Below are 16,723 nucleotides of genomic sequence, written 5' to 3' on the forward strand. Positions count from 1 at the left end.
TAGGTGACTGTGCAGAGGCCTCCCCGCAAAGTCGGAGCTCGAGGCCCCTCCCCTAAATCCACTCAAAATGTATCTCCATCTATTATCTTATACATTGCTGACTACCTTTAAATATAGCCTATATTCACCAATGTGAGAGAGAAATAAAAATGTTTAAAAATAACAAAAGCACAACAGCAGCCTGTGTGGCGTCCTGCGGAAACCCGTCGGATGTCGCGGCCGCTCAATGTTGGCTATAAGCCATAAAATATCGAAAATTGTTTTCTGTCAAAAACATTTCAATAGTTAACACCCTAAACCAGGTCTGGACTGGGACAAAAAATCGGCCCTGGCATTTTTGGCCCAGGCCCACCGTGACTGATCAGACACATTCCCTGCAGACAGTCCTTAAAATGTGTGCATTCTATAATATGAGTTGCCTAGTGTTCTGCGTTCATGTGATAGTTTTGGATACTTCCAGAAGGGTCTCAAGACTTATCTGTTGATCTTACACTTAAATAATTAATTAATTCTTAGAGTTATGATTTGCCGATTTATGGTATAAAAAAATATTTGATATTATATTGTTATTATTACTAGTTTGCTTAATATTGGCTTAGCAACTTTTAAAACAGTTTACTGTACATTTTAATTAGCCTATTGTAAGATTCATATTTTGTCGCTTTTGACAAAAGTGTCTGCTAAATACAATACAGAAACAGCCTCCCTCCCTTCCTCAGTCCCTGTTAATTTGCCCACTCCTTACCACGTCGTCAACTAGGCTACTCAATTCAATTTAGCTTTATTAGCATGACAGTCATTACAACCTTTCTTCCATATTTTCCTCACTCACTCCCATGGCCCTATCATGGTCACTCTCCTCCTCGGCTTCTTCCCTGACCCTGTCAGTATATTGTTTCTGCCTCTAATGCTAAACTTTAACGATGCTAAACCAGCATACGCATTAGCCAACAGCTCGTGTCTCAGGGCGGCGATATTATGAATCAGGGGAAGGGGGTTCCTGGATTTGATTGGGTCAGGCCAGTGCCAATAAAGAAAATTAACCAATGGGCCGCTGTCAGTTCTTTATGGGCCGGCCCGACAAAAAAAATAAAATTAAAAATCCTATCAATTAACGTTATATCGGCGATTCGGCCCAAAAATGCGTCGGCCCACCGGGAAAATTCCCGGTATGCCAGATGGCCAGTCCACCCCTGCCCTAAACTGTAATGTAAGTATATAATTACTTTTGAAAAATTGTTAATTTCAACGGTTTTCCAAGCCATTTCAAATCAAATGCTCAATTTGCCTGCTCTTTTGAGTGCTGCAGGCAGCAGCCCCAAACAACTGATCAATGAAGTCAGGCTGTTAAACTTAAAAATAACTTGCTGAGAAGTTATTAATGTAGCCTATACTTAAACTGACATTTACATTCACAACTTGATTACGAACAAAAGGATTTCCTTTCCATATTCGCCACAGAATTAGAATGAAACGGAATGGAATATTTGAATGCGATTTTCTCCCTTATCACTTTTTGACACAGGTCAACTTTAAAATGATGCAACTTCAGTTGTGATAGATATCTGAGTGATTTCAACAGATTTGTATTCAGGACAGTTTGTCGTTTCCAAATATGTATAATAGGCTACACAGAAAGACCCAAATGTTCACGATGTGAAGGGTTTCCACCTGCCGCGACACATTTGTCATTGTTCAAAACCAAAGACAGCGCTAGCCTTCTGATAGTTCAGCACCGAGGATAGCATCGCCACTATGAAATAACACACAATCAATGGAGGAAAGGAAAAGATTTATTCTTGCAAATAAGTAGGCTAAGCAAGTATATTTACTGTTGGTTGCTGGTGAAGACGTGCTGCTGCTAGCTACCTGCGGCTGTGGTAGTGTTTCGTCTGTGGAGATGTTGATAATAGCTTCCTCTCTGGCTGGTCTAAATAAGTGTGTAGCTAATCTTCAGGTGTTTTGCTCGAGTTTGTTCAGACAACAGTTTATTGCTGCGCTTTTTAGCACCGCTTGCATATTTTCTTTCACTCATGTCTCTACCGTCATCTAGCAGAACGTAATGATTTGAATTTTTGAAATGTGCGCGTTCAAGAGGCTTAATGGCGCAAAAGGCAGGTAAAATACGCAAAAGCCATTGTTGCCAGATTCAGGGATTGAGACTATTTAGCCCATTGAATCAGAATGGGATTTATTCGCCATGAAAGTTTGCACAGACAAGGAATTTGCTTTGGCAGGAAGGTGCATACAATAAACATATGGGGACCTAAAATTAAAATATGTGGACTATCTATACTAAGGGTACATAAACTAGCAGTACTAAGTGCAGCCTTCTGCCGGAGGGGAGTGACTGAAACAGAGAGTGTCCAGGGTGGGAGGAGTCGGCCACAATCTTCCTCGCTCGCCTCAGGGTCCTCGAGGTAGGCATATTGCAGCCAATCACTTTCTCAGCAGTGCGGATGATGCGCTGCAGCCTGCTCTTGTCCTTGGCAGTGGCAGCAGCGTACCAGACAGTGATGGAGGAGGTGAGGATGGACTCGATGGCTGAGTAGAAGTGCACCATCATTGTCTTTGGCAGGTTGAACTTCTTCAGTTGCCGAAGGAAGTACATCCTCTGTTGTGCTTTCTTGATGAGGGAGCCGATGTTCAGTTCCCACTTGAGGTCCTGGGAGAGGATAGTGCCCAGGAAGCGGAAGGACTGCACAGTGTTGACTGGGGAGTCGCACAGGGTGATGGGGGTGAGTGGGGCTGTTTTCTTCCTGAAGTCCACAACCATCTCCCCTGTCTTAAGAGCATTGAGCTCTAAGTTGTTTTGGCTGCACCAGGTCACCAGGTTGTCCGCCTCCCACCTATAATCAGATTCGTCACCACCAGAGATGAGCCCAATAAGGGTGGTGTCGTCCGCAAACTTCAGGAGTTTGACGGACGGATGACTGGAGGTGCAGTTGTTGGTGTACAGGGAGAAGAGCAGAGGAGAAAGGACGCAGCCCTGAGGAGATCCGGTGCTGATGGACCGGGAGTCAGAGACTTGTGTTCCCAGCTTAACGCACTGCTTCCTGTCAGACAGGAAGTCTGTGATCCACCAGCAGGTGGAATCAGGCACGTTCAGCTGGGAGAGCTTGTCCTGAAGCAGGGTGGGGATGATGTAAGTAAGTAAGTAAGACTTTATTTATATAGCACATTTCATACAAGAATTGTAGCTCAAGGTGCTTTACATAAAATCAATAAAAACAATAATACAAGTGATAAATAATTCAAACAAAAATAAAGATCTCTGTTCAAGAGAGAAAACAACTTTAAAAAAGTAGGAAAACCCTTATGAGATAAAATTACTTAAATGCTTCAGTAAAAAGGTATGGTGTTGAAGGCAGAGCTAAAGTCCACAAACAGGATCCTGGCATAGGATGCTGGGGAGTCCAGGTGCTGTAGGGTGAAGTGGAGGGCCATGTTATCTGCATCGTCCACAGACCCGTTGGCTCTGTAGACAAACTGCAGGGGGTCGAGTAGAGGGTCTGTGATTGATTTAAGGTGTGCCAGCACCTTATTTAAGGTGTGCCACCAAAATGGCTGGTAGATGAAATAAATTACCAGCCAATAATATTTTTTACCGGCCAAAATTAAACCTGGCATTTCAGACGTTCTCTGAAATTGTTTGACATAAACAACCTATGATTTTAATATCATTGTAAATCACTCTCAGAATGGATTAAACAAAATCAACCAATTTACTTAAAATTGAAATAATGTATTAATTCAGGGGGTTCCAGGGGCTTACTACTCCTCTTGCTCAATGTGAGATCGGTTGTCCTTGTCCATGAGGTTTGTTCTTCGCATCGGACTAGCTGGCTAAAAGCAGAATTCACATATCTGTTGAAATGCCCTGCTTGACTTTTTTGGTGTAAAACTTTTGTTGTAGAATTGACCGAACTGTAAAATTATGAACTTGACGCGACCAAGAAAGAGACATGGCTGCTGCCTCGTAAGACTATGCCGTCTATCTGGCGACGCACTCACTCAAATTTCAAGACTTTTGTGACCCAAATCAAAATTCTGATGTGACAGATCAATGGGGAATTGCTTTCTCTCTTAAATGCTACCATCCTCGACCTTTTTTGTCTTTTTAAATCTTTAAAAACATTTTTTTTACCATGACGGGCGCGGTAGTCGGGAGCTGTACTCCGCAATTTCACTCGCCAAATGGCGGAGCATCGGACACAATTTAGTCGCCAGCCCAAAAATCTACACGCCGTTGGCGCTTGGCGGGTGCCAATTTCAAGCACTGGATGTAGGTAAACACCGGAGACAGCTGGTCAGCGCAGTGCTTGAGGGTGGCTGGAGAGACGGAGTCCGGCCCAGCTGCTTTGCGGGGATTCTGCCTCTGTTAACTTCACCCTCCTGAATGGAGAGAGTCGTCACTGTAGAGGGGGGAGGTGGGAGGCCTCCTGGGTGGGAAGGGGTAGTTCAGGACTGTCCAATTGTCTTTCAAATCTGCAGTAGAACTCATTCAGGTTGTTGGCCAGGCGGGAGTCGTTAGTGGAGTGGGGGGCTCTGGGCTTGTAGTTGGTAATCTGCCTGAGCCCTCTCCAGACAGAAGCAGCATCGTTTGCAGAGAATTGGTGTTTTAGTCTCTGAGTACAGTCGTTTACCCTCCCTCACCGCCTTGCTAAACCTGTTCTTCGACTCTTGAAACTGTCTCTGTCCCCACTCCTAAACGCAGCCTCTTTCGCTGACCTCAACCTTCTGAGTTTAGCTGTAAACCAGGGTTTGTCGTTGTTGTAGCTCACCCTGGTGCGTGTTGGTATACAGCAGTCCTCACAGAAGCTGATGTATGATGTCACAGCCTCTGTGAGCTCATCCAGACTATTGGTAGCAGTCGTGAACATGTCCGTCACTGCAGTCCAAGCATGCCCGCAGATCGTCCATAGCTTCACTGGTCCACTGTTTCGATGTCCTCACAGCAGGCTTACAGCGCTTTAGCTTCTGCCTGTATGCAGGAATCAGGTGGACCATGGCGTGGTCAGAGTGACCCAGTGCTGCTCGGGGGACCGCATGGTATGTTTTGCTGATTGTAGAGTAGCAGTGATCCAAGGTGTTTCCTTCTCTGGTAGGGCATTTAATGAAGTGGATGAAGATCTGTTACGTTGCCTATATTACGGAATTCCTTTACCTGGCAGTTGAAACTTGGGGCTCTCAATGAGCGCCTTCAAAGTGTTTTCCTTGTTTTTTTATGTATATATTTTTTTATATAGCTAGGCCTAGTCTGTTTTTTGCCATGCAGGGCGGGGCCCTTAGGGCGTGGGGGCCCCCTGCCTTGCGGGAGCTGCGGGGGTTTCCCAGCCGCCACTGTCTGCACAGCTTTCTGTTTGAAACCGTAAGTGTAAGAACGTTGTGGCATGCTGCTAACCCTAATACAAATGACACGACAGGCTGTGTGATTCATTTGTCACAATGCCAGCAACTTGTAGCCTACACTTGTACTCCCGACTAAACGTGCAGCTTTAATTTTACACTAGGATTTGTGTTTGACCTCCTTGTCTATTGTTTGTTTGTCTATGGCTGCACTGCAGCCAGCTACAATTCACTAAATCTCCCTTACTTATTAAACTCCACCCTCAAACGCCGCCCTCGAATAAACGCCGCACCAAAAATGAACATTGTGTAATAAACGCTGTGGTGTTTAATCGACGAAATACGGTAATTTCTGCATTATTAATGGTATGTAAATAGTTGGGATTCAAAATGACTTATTTACCACTGGTTTGTAACCATTAGAATACTTCATTTAGTAAACAATGTATGAAGTCGAAAAATCAGTTTTCAAATACCTATTAAATTAACAAATGAAAATGTAATTGGTAACCGTCCATCCATAAAATGTTTATAATGTTTATAGTTTAGGAATGTTTTATAACATATTTCACTTTTATACATTTTGAACTGACTTAATAAATACTTTACAAATGCTTAATTGTGTGCACATATAAAGTTTTGAGTGCGTGTTGTAATATTAAAGTGTTACTCTTTTCTCTCTTCATAAAATATCTCATCTTTGGTTTGGGAGGTGAGTTTCATGCCGCTACAATCTTCCACCTTGAAGATGTACTGTATGTAATTTCCTCCCTGACTCAACCCCCAACTTCATTCCCTACCAATTACAGTTAATCAATGGATTCAAATAGCCTATCGGAAACCTGTCAGCGCTCGACCACATGCCCTTACTGGGACTCATGTCTTTGTCTTAGACAGGATGAAGACATTAGAGCCCGGGGCGGTGTAAGCTACCCAGTACAAAAGAGGACAGTTACCAAGCAGTAGAATACCTCTATGAAGAGATGCTGGTAAGACGCTCAATGAGAAGTACCCCTGTTACCCATGACCCAGGCACAGGGGTGGGCAATGTTTAGGAGCAAAAAACTGTGGGTAACCAGCGTGTTAGATGCATGTGGGTTATCAATGATCAGACAAGGTAGCCTATGTGTCAAATAAAAACATCACAGGGCATTCAACACTCAACTATCTTAAACATTCTAAAGATTTTCTATAAGAGTGTACATTTTTCTTATTTAAACAAAAGAAAACATGTAAACAAAGGATTGTGGGTTTTGTAGTCATCAGGAGGACTGTCGGCACTCTATGTTGAGATAGCAGGGCAGCATGCAGGATGCAGAGACAGGAGGGTTTGGGGATGGCTGAGGAAGCATGCCAGGCAGTGAGGTGACCAGACAGGGGGGGGTGAGAACCCTGGTAGCTGACGCCATGACAGCGGCATGGCCTGGGCCAGGATGTGTCTGTAGGCATGCAGGAGTACCTCAGCAATGCTTAGGGTGGATGAACAGGAGGGGAGTCGCGCCTGGGTGCCACAGGAAGGGGAGGGGAGGGAGCAGAGGAGAAGAAAAGAGAGTTAACAGAGCTGAAGCCAGGCTGAGCGCAGGAACACAGAGACAGACAGATAGTGCCTCCTGGCAGTCTGGAGGAGCAGGCTGTCTCTCTGTAGGGAGTCTGCTTGTCTGTCCATCTGTCCCAGAGGCACCAAGACAACCAGAGGGGGCACACACACACATAGAAAACAGTGCCATGAGTAGGAGCAGGGCATAGGGTTAAACTGGGACTGGGAAGACAATGGGAGAACGGGGCTCACTGGAAAACATGACACAGATTATATAATTGTGGTTATATAATTCTTAGATTCTAGTCAGCCTGACTGAGTGTGTAATTGTGTGTGCATGTGTGTGCCTTAGGAAGGTTTTAGCCTTTATGCAAATACACTAGGTAAATTGAAATACAGTAGCTGACAACCACAATTATGTTTGTTAAAAACATTTAAATACGTAGCCTACAGAATGTCTCATTCGTAGCTGATATGTAGATAGCAAGCTTCACATTCATCTGCGCCTTCAATAACGGAGTCTTGGGTATACACACCAAACAAAGTGGACTGATACAGACTTTTAATCCTCACCACAGTACACTAGCCCACAGTCTGCAAACCAACAGGCCAGAGAGCATCTTACCATCCAGATCATGTGATCAGGTTGTACTCTCACACAGGTGGTTCATGCCAATCCTGGCATCCCACACCTGGGTCTGTTCCAGTCAACTGACGGTTACATGACCAAAGCCTGTCAGTTTCTCGTACCATGCTGGCTGCAGACCCCCCCAGGGCTGCGGCCGCCCCATAGAGGGCTGGTGTCGGCTGTCTTAGAGTGTCTGGGACGCGCTCTACTGTGAGTCCTGCCGCTGGGTGACTCTCTGGAGCTGCAGTCTTATTTTCTTACTTTCTCTCTCTCTCTCCACCTATATCCCTCTTTTTTTCTGTCCCTCTGTCTCTCTCTCCCTTTCTAATTCTGTCTCACTCTCCCGTTCACTCCCTCTCTCTCTCTCTCTTTCTGGATGTGGAAGGCCCTGCAGACGGTTGTCCAACCATTTCCCTCCATCTCTCTATTCCATGCTCAGTGGGTTTTCTGTCCTCTGATACCCCTCTAAGGCAAACTCTCGAGTCAGCGAGCATGAGTAACTCCAGACATATATACAGAGCAGAACTCACGCAACTCTGGCCTCGGACACAGCGAGGGGCACAGAAGCACATGCAGAAACACACTCGCACACAAATGTGTGCCCAGGCAAACTCACACAAAAAAACACATGTTTCCAAAAGCGTACGTACATACAGGACACAAATACGTGCACGTACACACAAAACTACACACACACACACTTGTAAAATTCAAGTCTGGACACTGTGCCCATGTCTGAGCCATTTTTATATCATGTGATCTGACCCAAATGGACTACTTGGAACCACAGCCAAACAGATGGAGGGGAGGGTCAAAGGGCAGCTTTTACACTGATCAAAGCTGCTTTCATCCCATTATCCAATCAGGAGACCGGAGAGCAATCACACAGTCCAATAAGTACCATTCTCTAGCTGCTGCACCCCTATATGAGTCTGAGAAGCAGTTATGAGTAAACATTTCAAGATTCACACTCAACTTATAACCATATAACCATGAAACATTTCTTGGCACAGTCCGCTACACGGAGGTGAAACCTGGGAACCTGGGGTGTGAAAAGTAAGGTCTACACACCAACCCTGCCAGCTCAGGAGTCTGGCACACAACTGAAAGATACGGAGGTCCTCTGAAGTGACACTAGCTGGCTGGTGGGTTGACTGACTGAATTATAAAGTGGTGGCTAACTGACCGGCTGGCTGACTGGGTGGTTGGGTAAAGGACTGGCTGGCTAGCTGGCTCGATGACTAAGAAGCTATCTGGTTCCCCAGCCGTGTGGCTGGCTGGGGAAGCAGCAACAGCAGGAGGAACTGTGAATCCCGGTGAGGCTGCCATATTAGCTGCCTGTCTTCCATTCTCTTTCCTGCTTCAAAAAAAATCCTCTGTCTCCCACCCTGCAGAGGCATGACCACCACAGAGCACGTGAGCCTCGGTCACCCTCCTCCTCCTCACCCCCAACCCCGCAGTCAACCCCCCCCCCCCCCCCCACACACACACACACACACACTCCCCTCACTCCTTCAGGCTAGCCTTAAGGTGCTATAAGGTGCTACACAAACTCACACTCACACATACACTATACATACCCCTGCACCACACACACCACAAATACAAAACATGACCACCCTGTCTACACACACCACACAAACACGCCACACAAAACACAGCCACACACACACAAAAACACTCACCACAACAGATAGATACTGCAAATGTAAACATACATGTACAATATATGTTTACAATTTACAATACAACGTAGTCAAGAACATTCTTAGAATGCAGGAGGAAAGACATTACTTACCATCCTCTGTCTGGAGTCTGAACAGAATGAGCTTCCCAACACATGCACACGAGCACACACAAACACACACACTTGGTGAACGAGAATGTGTGAGCGACAGAGCGGGCGGAAAGCGAGGGAGAGAAAGAGAGCGATACAAAGAGAGGGAACGCAACAGACAGTGTGCACAAACGCAAGAGAGTGAGAGGGACAGCACTGAGCAACAGAGAGGAAAAAAGAGAGGGAGAGAAAGGAGGAGGAGGGTACATTCGCACATACGGTACTGGGCTGTGCTAAATCATGCATGCATGGATGGGAACTGTGAGTGTGCATGCATGTGATTGTGCATGCGTGTGTGTGTGTGTGTGTGTGTGTGTTTGAAGGCACAGCTCCCATGTGTCTGCATGTTAGCACAGTGTCCAGGAGCTGATGTTTGTCCCCTGTCCTTTTCTCTCTCTCTCCATCCTTCCTTCAATGTATCTTTCTCTCTCTGTCTCTCCCTTTCAGTCCTGATTGGAGCAACAGTGAGCAGGGGCAGCAGAATCCATCCTGTAGCTGGGACACAGTCAGGATAACTACTGCACTGACACAGAATGGGAGACAGACGCACGGACAGTGCAGCATCTCTACTGAAGCCCTGCATGCAGTTAAACACCCCATTCTGATAAACCTCCCCTTCCTTCTCTCTCTCTCTCTCTCTCTCTCTCTCTCTCTCTCTCTCTCTCTCTCTCTCTCTCTCTCTCTCTCTCTCTCTCAAACTCTTCCTCTTTTCCTCCCTCTATCTTCACATCTCCTGTTTTCTCATCTCCATTCCCTCTCCCTCACTTCCCTCTGCCTCACCTCCCTCCGCATTGCTCCCTGCTTTTCTCTCCCACACTCTAAATCCCCCCCCCCCCCTCTCTCTCTCTCTCTCTCTCTCTCCCTTTCTCTCTCCCTTTCTCTATTTTCCCCTCCCTTTCTCTCCCTCCCTCCTTCCTCTCTTTCCTCACCCCTTGTTTCAGTGCATCTCATAAATCGTCCACACCTCCAGCAGCAGGAGGAGGAGGAGTCACTTTTACGAGCCTTCCTGAGTTGGTGAAGGACTATCACACACTCACAACCAGTGCTGCTGCCTTGCAGTGGAGGCGCGCACAGACAAACACACATGCACAGATACACACATACACAAGCATAGACACACACACAGACAGACACGCAGGCATATGGAAGCCCATATCTATCTCTACCACAAGAGAATAAACCCATTGGAAATTATGACACCCACTATAAAACAAGGCCAGCCCTGCAAACTGCAAGCCTCCATGTCCTGCAAGCTGACAAGGAGCAGGAGCAGAGGCATACACAGGAACACACAAACACAGACACACAAATACACTGAAAAACACCCCAACGCACACCATTGTTATCTCACATATATATGTATTAGGTGTGCTTGCTCTTAGCAAGGCACATATTCTGGTTTTCCAAAAGAGGAAAGCTTGTTTTTTGCGGGGGGGCGGGGATTAATAGGGTGCAAAACAGTGTTACTATGAATGCAAACTTTAATACAGTGAAAAAGGCACTCTATTAGCATAACACACTGTAAATATATACATGTATGAATATATTTTTATTTTCTCATGTAAAATTGCACTTTAGTTTGGACATTTTTTCCACTCAGCTGTCATTTGCTGCTACTGTCAAGAAACCGTTTGATGCCAAACAAAACAGTGTTTGCGGAGAGAATGACAGGCAGGAATTTGGCCAATAGTTGGTGCAAGCCTCTTTAAATCGACCAATTGATGTGCGAAATAGCGATACTTAAAAAGAGGTTAAACAAATACAAATATGCGCGCACACATACTGCAGCATGAAACCAGATGCACATCATAACAGACAACTAAAGCCAAAAAAAGGACATGTCTGTGAAAAAGAACGTATGGTCACCCTATTATTGTTATCTTATATATTCAGGATTCCTCCGATTCCTCCGCTGCCCTGTATGTCTATATGGTCATCGACGTGTGGACTGGTCCGTGTTGGATCTAGAGTGGTTAGCCGCGCGTTGCTGGGCTCAGTAAGTTGGCGTGTTCTGGTGCGGTTGTTTCTCCTTTTCTACTGGGCTGTCACACACACTGTCTCTTTCAAATGGGTGGTCCTCCGCACATTATGCAACTGGTGTGGAGCATCGCTCGTCAAACGCTAGTCTTCTACGGGTCCTCTACTGTTTGTGTATTTCACCGTCACTGGCTATACCCCCCAGTGGCGGACCTAGAACATTTTACATGGGTTGGCAAAGAGGGGGCAAGAGGTCTTGACAGGGTGGCATGGGTAAACGGTATGTGGGAATCCCTATATGTGAATGGCTTTAACAAAACAAAAACAAGACCAATTTTCAGCATGGGAGTGTAATGGCCCAAACCAGCCCATCCCCACCAAGGGGCCCGAGCAATACGTTGAACATTCGGGGCTTATCCCAAACCTAGTTTTTGATGTGATTTGAAGTCGAAACTTCACATTAATGCGAGTGTGCAAAGAGCGTGAGCAAAATTATTTGCAATAATTTCAGTGCAAAATAGTTTTTTAGCTTTATGTCATATGAACATTACTGACTCATATTGTTATATTTTCCGGAAATTACAACCAACATTTTTACCTGAAAGATTCGGGGCTTTTGAGAAAATATATTTTTCCCACCCTTGCAGGAACATAGATTTATGAAGTGATAGATCTTTCGTTTTTTACCTGGCTTTTTCAGTTCCTCCTGGCATCTTTTTCCCATCCATTTTATTCTTTTCGCATCATCTTAATTTTGCTAACTCCCTCCACAACAATAAATGACGGTTTAGGTTTGTCTCCATGGCAACAACCTTGGTACACGCACTTGTGTTTGAGAAAGAGAGCATGCGCGACAACTGAAAACTTCACTTATTAATGCACGGTCTGATAATGCGTTTATTTAAATTAAAACCTAGTGTAGCTTATTAGCTTACTTATCAGTCACATAGAATTAACAAACTTAACCTGCTGAGAAGGTGATTGGCTGCAATCTGCCTACCCTCGAGGACCTGCACACCTCGAGGACCCTGAGGCGAGCGAGGAAGATTGTGGCCGACTCCTCCCACCCTGGACACTCCCTGTTTCAGTCACTCCCCTCCGGCAGAAGGCTGCGGTCCATCAGGTCCAATACCTCACGCCACAAAAACAGTTTCTTCCCTTCCGCTGTTGGCCTCTTCAACAAGGCCAAGGGACCACACTGACTCTAATGACTTCCTGCTTAAAACACACTTCTTTTTGCACTGCATTACAAAATTGTATCTTGTACATTTGTATTTGTTTGTCATATTTGTATTTTTGTATTTTTATATTGTAATTTACAGCAACTTATATTTTATTTTATTGTATATTTAATTTAATTCTAATCCCACTTAGTACTGCTAGTTTATGTACCCTTAGTATAGATAAATAGTCCACCTATAGATATATAGACACGCTTTGATCTCGCCGACACGTGATCACGTGGTTAAAGTAGCTCGCTGCAGTTCCAAAAACCCCACTGCTGTCAACCTGTTTGAATGGTTTTCAATGAAGCTGGCTAACGGAAGTCGCTTTCTCAGGCAAATGACGAAGGAAACAGGCTCGGTTAAAGAAATCTGAGATTCTGTCTATCTTCAGCAGACTCGTATCTACAAAAAGCAGTCCTCCCTGACGTTTTTGTCAGGGAGGACTGTGGGGAAACTTGACTTCACCTACATGAATGAATGTAAATGTAAATGAGGGATTTATGGCTGGGTAAAATGTCTGCTCAGCGTCACTCGTGTGTGCTAACTGCAATGTGCTCTCAGGAGCCCGACGTGTCGCTAGGTCTAGCAAGGAATCCGGCAGGAATCCTGCAGGGGTAGGCCTATCTGTGGGCCGTAATTAGTCAGGAGTTTCCTGTAGTCTCGGTGGCAGAGCTACCAGTAAATATCATCATCGTCATCAATGTCATCATTCTGCTGGACCTTTCTGCAGCGTTTGATACGGTTAACCACCAGATCCTGCTCGCCAGACTTTCTGAGATGGGCATCACTGGCACTGCACTCCAGTGGATCTCATCCTACCTGTCGGGAAGATCCTACCAGGTTTCCTGGGGAGGCAAACTGTCAGGACCTCGCCAGCTCTCCACTGGTGTCCCACAGGGCTCCGTCCTTGGACCCCTCCTCTTCTCTCTGTACACCACCTCACTTGGACCAATCATCACCTCCCATGGCTTCTCCTACCACTGCTACGCTGACGACACGCAGCTGTACCTGTAGTTCCCCCCGACCGATCCGGGGATCTCAGCTAGGATTGAGGCCTGCCTCACAGACATCTCCGCCTGGATGACCGAGCACCACCTCCAGCTGAACCTCGCCAAAACAGAACTTCTCATCATCCCGGCTAAACCCTCCATCTCCCACGATCTCTCAATCACCCTGGGATCTGCGACGGTGACCCCTTCATCCTCTGCCAGGAACCTTGGGGTTACCATGGATGACGAGCTCTCCCTCACGGCCCACATTGCTGCGGTCTCCCGGTCGTGTAGATTCACCCTCTACAACATCCGGAAGATCAGGAGATACTTGTCTGAGCACTCCACCCAGCTGCTAGTCCAAGCACTTGTCCTCTCCAAGTTGGACTATTGCAACTCGCTGCTCGCTGGTCTCCCAGCATGTGCAACCCGCCCTCTTCAGAGGATTCAGAACGCAGCGGCCCGCCTGGTCTACAATCTACCCAGACGCTCCCATGTTACCCCGCTCCTCATCTCTCTCCACTGGCTACCTATCATGGCCCGTATCAGATTCAAGACCCTGGTATTGACCTTCCGAGCAGTGAACGGGACTGCACCCGTCTACATCAAGTCTGTCCTGCAGCCTTACACCCCCACCCGTCACCTACGGTCTTCTTCAGACAACCGCCTGGTGGTCCCACCGCTCAAGACCGCCCGGTCCCAACACAAGCTCTTCTCCTGTCTGGCCCCCCAGTGGTGGAATCAACTCCCCACCTCCATCAGAGACACTGACTGTCTCTCCACCTTCAAGAAAAGGCTCAAGACGCACTTGTTCCGGGAGTACAACGGTACTTAGGAATGGTTCGCTTGACCCGATGTCAGTTTCCTCAAGGATCACAATGACTCTTGCTTAGAGACTTGTTGCTCTTGTGGTTAGTGGTAACTGTTTTAAATTTTTGTTCTCGCTGTGATATATTGTTTTTATTACTGTTGCTTGCTTTTTTTCCACAGGTACACTTGCACTTATAGCGGTTCATGTTGTTTAATTGTAACTTGTTTAACTACATGCTCTTATGGTTCTTCCCTTTGGCACTTACTTTGGTTGTTCACAATGTGTGCTTCATGTTTTGGCTACTCGCGATGTTTTTTGGCTATCTTGTTGTTATGATCAGTGACCTATGCACTTTGTAAAGCTCTCTCTTGGAAGTCGCTTTGGATAAAAGCGTCTGCTAAATGAATAAATGTAAATGTAAAATGTAAATATCTGGGGAGAATGATTGATTTAAAACCTGTTCGCCGTTACAGGGTCCTGGCATTTAGCCTGATCCGCCTGAACCTGTCTATTTCGGCAATATCGATCGATATCAGTCAATCACCGGGCATGCGTGGGCGCTGCATTAGTGATGGGCATTCCAGCTCTTTTTCGTGAGCCTTTGGCTCAGCTCACTGAAAAGAGCCGACTCTTTTGGCTCCCGAATGGCTCTTTAAAAAATACATGTTTTAACTATGAATTTGACTATGATAGGTGTGAAAACAATTTAAATTATTAAATGAAATCATACTCTACCTTAACCACAATGTCTTTAAAAATGCATTGATTTGTTATGGCTCTCCTCTGAGTTTCGACTACTCGTCTAACTGAGTGTGTGTGAGTTGGCTCGGCCCTCCCTCATGCAGTATAATTGGTTGACACCGCGTGTATGATTGACAGGAACAGAATGTGAGGATGGTCGTGTGTGCCTTTAGGCCTACAAGTATTTTTTTGTTGTTCTTTGAATTAGTCAATAATTTTAAATACAATTAAAATTCATTATTTCATAATCATTAAATTTGTATAGGCTATATTAATCTATTAAAAATAGAGTCGGCTATTCAGATATGCAAGTTAGCTCCCGACGTTCACCTACAAGAGCCGGCTCTTAGAGACGGCTTATTCGCGAACGACCCATAACTACGCTGCATGGCTCGGGTAGGCTGTCTCGCCGACGCGTCAGGTGATGCCCTTCAACAGTCGCAGTGGCACCTGTCGGGATTAAATGGCGATCGCGGATGTCTTCTATGCTCTTCTGGCTACGGCGTAGTGGCAGGCGCGCATTTCGACATTCTGTCCGAGTCCTGTGCGGGTCAGCTAGACGGGTGCAGGTTGCATTTGTGCTGCACCTGCCGGACGATTTTGTGATCAACTTTTCGTCCTTGCACCGGCTCGGTGCGTTTCATTTGTTGTTGCTCGGGCGTCTTAATTTCGCATGCGCATCATTCTCACGGTCGGTCGTAGTTCCCGTCTGTGGCCGTGGCTAAATCGGTTCCGGCACTGCACAATCTTGTTCGTGGATGAGGGTTGCTATCCGATTGCGTTCTGGGCTGTGCTCTGCGGGCATTGGAACGGTTGTCGTTTTGTGTAAGGACGGGGTGCAACTCCAGTTCCCTGGAACTGGAGTTGCACATTGTGTTGGGGTTCGACGCAAATGAAGGGGTAGTGAGTCGTGGCTCGTTGGACTCGAGTTCGGCGGGCGATTGCAAGTCACAGCACTGTTCAAACTGTATCCCACTAAATGTACCCCACTTGACTAGGTTATTATAGGTATTAGGTTAGTATAGGTAATGTGTATTAGAGGTTAGTATACTATATTGTATATTAGGAGGTTTATTATATTATATTTGGGCTTATCATAGGTATAATTCATAGGAGCAGCAGCATGTGGAGTGACAGGTGACATAGTCACCGTCGAAGTTGGTATGTCGAGGCCGTGCCTCAGTTGGGATGTTGTGTTATGGCTAACACGACGATCTCAGTTGAATTCTAGCACAACAGGGGCACCACATACACGCAGCAGTCTCATACATTTGTCTCGTCTGGCATGTTGTTTGGGGAATGCCTCACTGCTCTCTGCTCGGATGTCGAGACGGTGTCTCCGTTGGGTGCGGCAGGGAGCAGCAGCGAGAAGAACCACTATGCAAAATTCAAGTATTACAATCATGTATTGTACCGTGTGAAATAAAGTATCAAGTAAATACTATACTGAGTCCTCCACCCTGAATCAAGTGGAGCTGGTTCATGCAGGAGACACGAGACAAACCTTCCTGAACCTATAACGGATGCCATATTGGATTTATCTGTACAATAAAGATTTAGGAAACAAGCTTTTTCGCTACTCCTCCTACAATTTTTGTCCAATCTTCCCCAGAATTGGCATGTATCAT

General features: G+C 45.9%; 1 protein-coding gene across 3 annotated transcripts in view; it reads right to left on the reverse strand.

Annotated features, from left to right (window-relative positions):
- Positions 1-16,723, reverse strand: part of gphnb (gephyrin b) — a 94,604-nt gene that overhangs the window by 35,185 nt on the left and 42,696 nt on the right. The window contains exon 11 of one of the 3 annotated variants that reach the window (XM_067241227.1): positions 16,048-16,084. The exons of the other annotated variants lie outside the window; for them this stretch is intronic. Coding sequence (XP_067097328.1) covers positions 16,048-16,084 — 37 coding nt within the window. The remainder of the gene's footprint in view (positions 1-16,047; positions 16,085-16,723) is intronic. 3 annotated transcript variants of the gene reach the window in all.

Source organism: Osmerus mordax, chromosome 8 (assembly GCF_038355195.1).
Source record: "Osmerus mordax isolate fOsmMor3 chromosome 8, fOsmMor3.pri, whole genome shotgun sequence".
Lineage (NCBI taxonomy): Eukaryota > Metazoa > Chordata > Actinopteri > Osmeriformes > Osmeridae > Osmerus > Osmerus mordax.